Source organism: Artibeus jamaicensis, unplaced genomic scaffold, assembly GCF_021234435.1.
Source record: "Artibeus jamaicensis isolate MK-2021 breed Jamaican fruit bat unplaced genomic scaffold, CSHL_Jam_final scaffold_286, whole genome shotgun sequence".
Classification (NCBI taxonomy): Eukaryota; Metazoa; Chordata; class Mammalia; order Chiroptera; family Phyllostomidae; genus Artibeus; species Artibeus jamaicensis.
Genome location: NW_026522034.1, coordinates 5495270 through 5503045, shown reverse-complemented (window position 1 = coordinate 5503045; position 7776 = coordinate 5495270). Strand labels below are relative to the sequence as shown.

The window sequence follows — 7776 nt, the reverse complement described above, 5'->3', positions numbered from 1 at the left end:
ACACATAGAAGAGGAAAGAAAATAAACCCTTCATAATGATTGGCTGTTGGATGGTAGTTTGCTACAGGAGTTGTGATGCAGGTTGAGAAGCATGAAAGATGTAGGAAGAAACTCTGGGAGGAGTGATCAAAATCTCAAAATACAAGGAAAGGCCAAGTAGTGTTTTACACTCTTATTGAGAAATATCCCTTGATTTGACAACACATCAATTATTGTTGGCCTCAGTGGGCACTTTCATAAGTACTGGATGAGGAGATAAACTTGCAGTTGTTTCAGGCAACTTGACTGAGAAAAAGCAGGACGGAGAGTGTTTAATCTATGTAAAGACAGGGGAAATTGTGTCCATCTCTACGCTGAGAGAAAGAGCCATCCACAAAGAAGTGGTTTGGTAGGTAATGGACTCAAAACACAAATGTAGCTCAGAACCCAGCTTCATAGCATGCCTGCGTGCAGCGTTGGGCAGCGGCCGACAGCTCCGTGCTGTGTAGGGTAGAATTAACTAGGCAAGCTTGGATCCATATTCCTTAAATACAAGTCCTGACTCAGCCTAGCTGTGTAACCATGAACAAGTCATTTTAGCAAATGAAGAAAATGCTGATACCTACCTGGTTGGGAAGAGGTTTAAAGAAGTTAACATTAGTGCCTGAAACAGTGAGCACATAAAAACGTCAAAGTGCTTTTGTTCTGCTGGATGTATCTCCACAAGTATCTTTGTTCAAATTTCTGACTTATGTGAGTCTAGATAGATATCCACAGTTTTCTCTGAATTTGCAGGTTTGAATTCTTTCGCAGATTACAGATACCCCCACTACGCTTCTCCTCGTGTTCAGCAGCACGCCAGCACTGCACGGATGCACCCACTTCCCTGCCTACATCTGCCTGCCAGCTGGTCTGTCTCCTCTCACATACCTTTTTTGAGTGGCTCCCAAGACATCTCTTTCTAATTTGCTATAAAGTAAGCCATAAAGAATTATTAACAATGAAGAAAAATCACAGCTAAGTATCAGATATCCGGAGGAAATGAATTCTCGGAAGTGGTTATTTTGGGAAGGGACTGGAACTAGGGATATAAATAATATTTCATCTAAAAATTCTGAAGGAAACATGACTATTAAGATGTGATAAAGTTGGTGGTGGTTATACTGTGTTTGACATTTGCTACATTTTTATGTTTGAAATATGTGAAGTGATTAAAAAATAAACATACTCGGAAGAACCTATGCACCCCAATGTTCACAGCAGCATTATTTACAATAGCCAAGTGCTGGAAACAGCCTAAATACCCATCAGTAAATGAATGAATAAAAAAACTGTGGTACATTTATACAATGGAATACTACACAGCAGAATGAAAGAACTCCTACCATTAGTGACAGCATGGATGGAACTGGAGAGCATTATGCTAAGTGCCAGGCAGTAGAAGACAAATACCATATGATCTCACCTATAAGTGGAACCTAATCAGCAAAACAAACATACAAGCAAAATAGAAACAGAGACATGGAAATAAAGAACAAACTGACTGACCAGAGGGGAAGGGGGAAGGGGACAATGTGGGAAAGAAGGGGAAGAATCAAGGAACACGTATAAAGGACCTATGGACAAAGACAACGATAGGGGAGGAGGGGAGGATTGAATGTGGATGATGGGGAAGGGTAGGGAGGGGGCGAGTGATGGGGAAAAATGAGAACTGTAACTAACAATAAAAAATAAATTAATAAAACATACTGTGGTAGGGAAGACATAACATGGATGTGGTTAGAGTACAATAATTACCGTCAAAATAAGGTAGGTATAGTGACAAAGTGCAGGAACCCACATGCTCACATACATACACATTTGCTTCAGAAAGGATTTTGAAAAACAATTGTGGGGACTGAAAATTTATATATAGAGATAAAACTAATGAAAAAACTAAACAAATAAACATTTTATTGAAATGAGTTAATATAGACTTTTGTTATACATATATTAGCAGCTTATATAAAAAGATATTAATTTTTAAACCTTCAGAGTTTATTTATTTATAAAGGAAAAAATACAGAATGATTTTAACAGACAAAGCGCCCAATTCTTACTTTTCTTTCTTAGTGGAAAAAGAAGTTGTATTCTTTAGGCACACAATTGTTATGGCCTAATCTTACAGATGACACTGACAAAAAGCATAAAAATCTAAACTTCAGAGTGCTGATAATGTTGTCAGCAGGCGTGCACATCTACACTCGTATACGTGAGTGTACGCCACATCATCTTCTCTCTGCCCTTTCCCAGTATCCCTTGGCTCCCATCACTCCCTCGCTGACCCCACTCGAGTGTCGTGGAGCGCCTGTACCTAAGTCCTCTGCCACCCGTCCCTGTGCCAGTCCACTGAGATGCAGCTGAAAACGCCAGATTCCAAGAAGGAAAGGGTACCAGCACATGGCCTCAACTCCTACCAAGGAGGAGGGCTGAATGTCCTCCTGGCCTCCATTTATGCCTTTACTTTTATTCCCACTAGGTCTGCTTTGCATCCTCGGGAGATGTACAGGAGAGCAGCGCAGACTGTGCCCTATTACTGGAAGGAGGAAACGAGTCTGGGTACTTCTCCGCCCCCTGGTGGTGCCCAGAGAACACAGGCAGCCTGGTGCAGTGTGGCTGTGGGCAGGGCGGGGCACGAAATCCACAGTCCAGGGGAAGGGAGCTGAGGTGGGGAAGCACTGGGGCAGAATGGGCTGCTGCTGAGGTCAGCAGTTCAAGCTCTGATGATCTTTGGGCTCATGGGAGTAGAGGTGAAGGCTGGAAACAGCACATCCCATCACTGAAGTGCTTGATTGGGCCACAGTGAGTGTTTTTTAATTATAAAAATAATAACATTAAGCAAAATATTTACAACAGGAATAAGAAATCATAGAGCCTACTTCAACACAAACGATTTTATGGCTGGTTGCTTCATTGACTTGACATGACTTCATGGCTGATCTTTTCATTTACCATCACCCCAAACAACAGTAATGCGACAGTTATGATCAAGAAGGACGCAGGGGCAAACCGAGGTACAGCAGCACTCCTGCAGGGCCCTTGCCTGGGACGATCCCACAGATTCTCCGGGTGATGGAGGTAAGGGGCTCCTTTGGTGGGTACAGGTGGTGTCTCTCTAGGCCAGAGCCCTGGGCGTGGTTCCTCTGGGCTGTGTGGAAACCCCGTCCTCAAAAGGGCTACGTAGGTAGAATGTGCCCAGACGGTCCTCACAGAAACAGTGCAAGAAGGCAGGGCTGGGTGTCCCTCCAGCTAGGTCCTCAAAAGAGTTACGCCAGCCAGGTCCTCAAAGGAGAGGGACTGAAGGATGCTGTTTACAGGCCAAATTTTACTTAGATCCTTTCTCAGGCCTGCCTTCTGCAAGTTTCTGAGTCCACAAGCCTGGAAACTTTATGAAAGAAATGCCCAAGAACCTCTCCATTGTCTTTCCATCTCAGGACCAGGAAAAAGAACCTAAATAATGGTGAAAGAAACCCTCATGTAAACAGATGCTGCCCACGATTGAATGAGCATGGGCTGCACTGACACCTCTGAACATGAAACCACCAGGGGGCAGCCTGGGTCCACCACGAGCCACTTCCTCCTAGGGAAAAAAAACAGTCGCTCCTGCAAAGGCTCTCTTCCAGGGCCACGCACCCACCTCCTAGACCCAGGGCTTTCTTCCCATGGTCTTCGCTGTGCCATCGATTCTCTGAAGTAATGTCACTGGGCTGAACATGGGTGGGAAGATGGAAGTTGCCGGCTTTTTGGGAAGCTGACCAGGGCCTCTTGGGGCCAAGTCCTTCACACTCAACACCCATCACAGTGCCAAGATCATATGTATCCTATAACATTTAAATAATGGTTGCATGAAACTGAAGTAACAAGAAACCCAAAGCAGAAGGAAAGCTCTTCTTTGGGGAGGAAATGTGAACATGCACGGGGGAGTGGGTGTTCCAGACGAGGCTAGGTCTGGAGCTCTTGTCCCTGCCTAGGACTTCCTTGAGTCCCTATATATTCCTCCATATATAGAAGCCTGGGAGGTCTAAGTGACCTCCCCACTTGGAGGGAAGTGACTACCAGTGGGGAGTATGCATCTGGACCATGTGTGAGAGTGGAAGGGACAGGACAGCACAGAGGCCTCTCAGCCCTCAGTTTACAAGATGCCTCCAGGGGCTGACACTGAGCCTCACCTCTCTCAGAGCAGAAGGCCAGTCCTGGCAGCTCCCCTACCCCAGGGTCACTCACTTTTTTTTTAACCCAGGTAATCCATGGTCATTGTAGAAATATGCCACATCACTCTTTATTGGACACCAGCAGCAGTCCCCTTCTCTCAGGCACAGTGGCGCGTGGGCAAGGGCTCCAACCCCCAGCTGGGATGCGGTGGGAGCCCAGCCCCACCACCACTCTTCCAGGGCCAGCGCCCTCCTCGGTGCCCAGCGCCCTCCTCGGTGCCCAGCACTGCTCGGTCAGGTCCGTTCAAACTCCTGCTCACAGTAGCCTACACTGATGGGCTGGGCCTGGACACCTCGCCTGCAAGAAAATGTGTGGGAACAGGGCAAGAAGCGCCACTCAGATGGGGGTCAGACTTAGGCCCTAGTAACACCTTCACCACAACCAACAGTTTTCCCTTTCTCCCCCCATTTCAGCAGGTGGCAAACTGTCCCTGTACACCAATCTGCTCAGAACTCACTTCCAGAGATTCTCACTAGGTGTGGGGCCAAGAGTTGGCAAGAATCTCGCACGCTGAACACGTGCTCCATGTAAAATTCTCATACAGGAACACCCAGGAACTTTGGGGAGCACCTCCCTATTTCTAACCTGCCTGTCTCTGTACCCTAGTCCCAGATACTCAGTTCCTTTAGAAAAGAGGGAGATGCCTGAAGGGTACCCTGTATTCTCGGCCCAGTAAGCCCCCCATCCCCTGCCACAAAGACTCTACAATGTCATGAGTGTGGCACCACCATGAGGGACTTAGGTGCTGCCAATCCCCCTGAGCATGAAAACCTGTCCTTAGGTCTCAGCCTCACCTCTAGGCGTGCCTCCTTCATTATCCAAATGAGCAATGTGCTTAGAGATGCAAGGGAATCCCACGGTGCTTGGCTCTCAGCCTGGGGCTCTGCTCTGTACCACACTGTATCCTCCAGGTCCTCAGACCCAGTTGATGAATCAATCAGGAAAGTGCCATCGTATATAGTTGTGAGAGCCCATAAAAGCATGGCTGAGCATAAAGTTGGCCTTGTTCAAACCCTGCCTCTAAGTGACTTTCAGCAAGTTACTTCATTTCTCTGTGCCTCAAATGCCTCTCTCTAAAAGGGGGATAAAACTATATCTAATAGTGTATGGGGCTGTGGTTAAGGTTCAACAAAATAATGCCTGTAAAGGGCTCATCACAGGGCTTACTGCATGGCGGGCCTCTGTAAGTGTTAGCTATCACTGAGCATTCTTTCCCCACCAGTAAGGAGTGCCAATCCCCTGACCTTCCCACCTCCTTGGCGAGGCCCCGCAGCCTGCTTACCTCAGCAGCTCACAGCGGAAGCGTGCCAAACGTTTAAAGGCAAAGTCTGGGTCAGTCACCACCTTGTTGCTCCACAGCCTCTCCGCAACAGCCCCTGCTCTGGGCCTGGAGGAAAGAGGGCGTGCACCAGTTGGACCCTGGATTCTCTGCAAAGGGGTGGGACACCCACAGGCTACTGGCTCTTGTTTAGGCTCAGGGCCAAGGGATGTGACCAACACCTTGTTCAGAGCAACAGGCTGGCTGAAGGGCTCCCAGGGATCTCAAAGCTCAGCTCGGATTTTGTTAAATGTGGATAGTGATCCCACTCTTCTCTCCCACAGATGTGGAAACCATAGTAAGTCTTCAAGACATCCTGAATTCTTACTGGCTGGTGGCAGTGGTGGGGGTGAAAATGTCAACTCCACACCCCTCAGGCTCGGTGAGGCTGCTGAGGAGAGAACCCAGGGAAGTCTCACTACAAGAATCGTGGTCTCCGGGTTGGACCTTGAGCAAGTCACCTGGTCTCTCAGGCCTCATCACTCTGCCTCTACCCTACATAACCTAACAGGTTGTTGGAGAAGCAGAAATGCAAGCCAGGTGAGCGGTGGGTCTCACATACAGCAGAAGGATCACTGCAACGCCCCTTTTCTCTGAGGCCTCAAAGGAAGGGACTAGTCTATAAGGGAGACCGCATGCCCACAGACCCAACCGTCAATGTCCCCAGAAAACCCTTACCAGAGCCTGGGGACCAGGTTTGTGCTGTCCACATACTCTCCCCACATACAGGCCTCTCCACCAATCACCAGAGCCTTCTGCTCAGGGCTACCTATGGGAGAACCACAGTGACAGAAAGGGTTTCCCCGCTGCCACTTTCTCCTCAGACTGTTTCATCTCCCACCCTGATACACCAGCCCAGACCCTCCACCTCCCCACTGTGCCCCAGCCCAGCCTTCTCTGGTCAGCAAGGAGAGTGCCCTGCTTTTACCTTCAAATGACAGGGGATCCACCATGTAAAAGTCCTCCCAGTCAGGACCATAGGTTATTCGGTTCAGGTACCAGGGGGCAGAGAGCAGGGCCCGGAAACCGGCCTGGGTGATCAGTGCTAGCTCCTTCAGATAGCTTACTGGTACCTCTACTCGCCACACCTGGATGATTGTGTCTGGTCGAACCTGTCACAAAGGTCAAATGGTACAATGACACATAGCCGAGGAGATTCCTGGGCCACATTCTTATGCATACCACCAGGCCAGGGGATGTGGACCCTTCCGCTCTCCAGCAGCCCCTGACCATGGAGCTACTAGCCCAGAGTGGAGGTCAAGGGTTCCACAGGCTGCAGGAGAGCTCCCTGCTGTTTCACCGGTTTTTCTCCACACTGAGACGGTAATGCTGGCTGTAGGTAAGGGAGACAAGCAGTGGGGCCAGGGAGACTCATCAGAAGCTACCATGTCAAAAGTCTCCAGATGTTTCTGAGGATGGGACAAGGTTCCTGCAGAGCCCTGCGTGTGGCAGGAGGCTGGGATCTTACTGATCAGCAATGAAGAAGAAAACCTTGCTTTCGTAGACCTGCAAGACCCTAGTCTATGACTCAGAAAAGAATACCCAACCCGCTATGCCAGGTTCAGGAATCCCAAGTAACTTAGCAGCAGAAAGAACTCGATCAATCTGTAGTGAGGGAAGACAGACAGAGGCTCCAAAACCCACACCCAGACCTCTGCGACCTTCCTAATGGGGAAAGGAGAGACAGCTGCAAGTGCTCTGAACATCAGAGCCTAATCCAAATCGGGAGGATCAGTCTGTGCAGAGGCAGGTAGGGGCTGGGAGCCCAGAGGGAGGCACTGAAGGTGGCTCCTTCTCTCTCGGCCTCTGGCTCACCTTTACTTTATTATCAAACACCTCCTGCCACACCACGTAGCCCTTGCCATAGGCAGAGACGATGTCGAGCAGCCTGGAGAGTAAAGAGAGCACCTGCTCAGCTCAGGCTGCGGGCTGTCGGTGCCAGTGCTCTAGGGGTTGAGCCTAGCTAGGGGCCCGCTCCTGATTAAGCAGTGTCTTCCCCCATTTGGAACTGACCACTCCAAACCTGAAAATAGAGGACAAGGGATTTTTTAAGGGGCTCAGAGAGTGGTCAAGCAGTATGGTCCCCCACAGGAGGTGGCCCAAGGGACCCTGCCCACCCTCCTTCCTTCCTCACGTCTGGATGTAGAAGGACTCCAGCTGTTTGAAGTCATTACCGAAGCCTTTCTTCTTCATAAAGGCCTGGATGTCTGGGTTGGACCTCCTAAATC

The 7776-nt window shown here is 49.0% G+C and overlaps 1 protein-coding gene across 1 annotated transcript in view; it reads right to left on the bottom strand.

Moving 5' to 3' along the window:
* Window positions 1-2897: 2897 nt before the first annotated feature.
* Window positions 2898-7776, bottom strand: part of HEXA (hexosaminidase subunit alpha) — a 30494-nt gene continuing 25615 nt past the window's right edge. The window contains exons 9-14 of the mRNA XM_037137262.2: window positions 7683-7769; window positions 7364-7436; window positions 6477-6660; window positions 6227-6317; window positions 5513-5617; window positions 2898-4527 (exon numbers count right to left, since the gene is read on the bottom strand). Of these exons, the coding sequence (XP_036993157.2) occupies window positions 4464-4527; window positions 5513-5617; window positions 6227-6317; window positions 6477-6660; window positions 7364-7436; window positions 7683-7769 (604 nt within the window). The 3' untranslated portion in view covers window positions 2898-4463. The remainder of the gene's footprint in view (window positions 4528-5512; window positions 5618-6226; window positions 6318-6476; window positions 6661-7363; window positions 7437-7682; window positions 7770-7776) is intronic.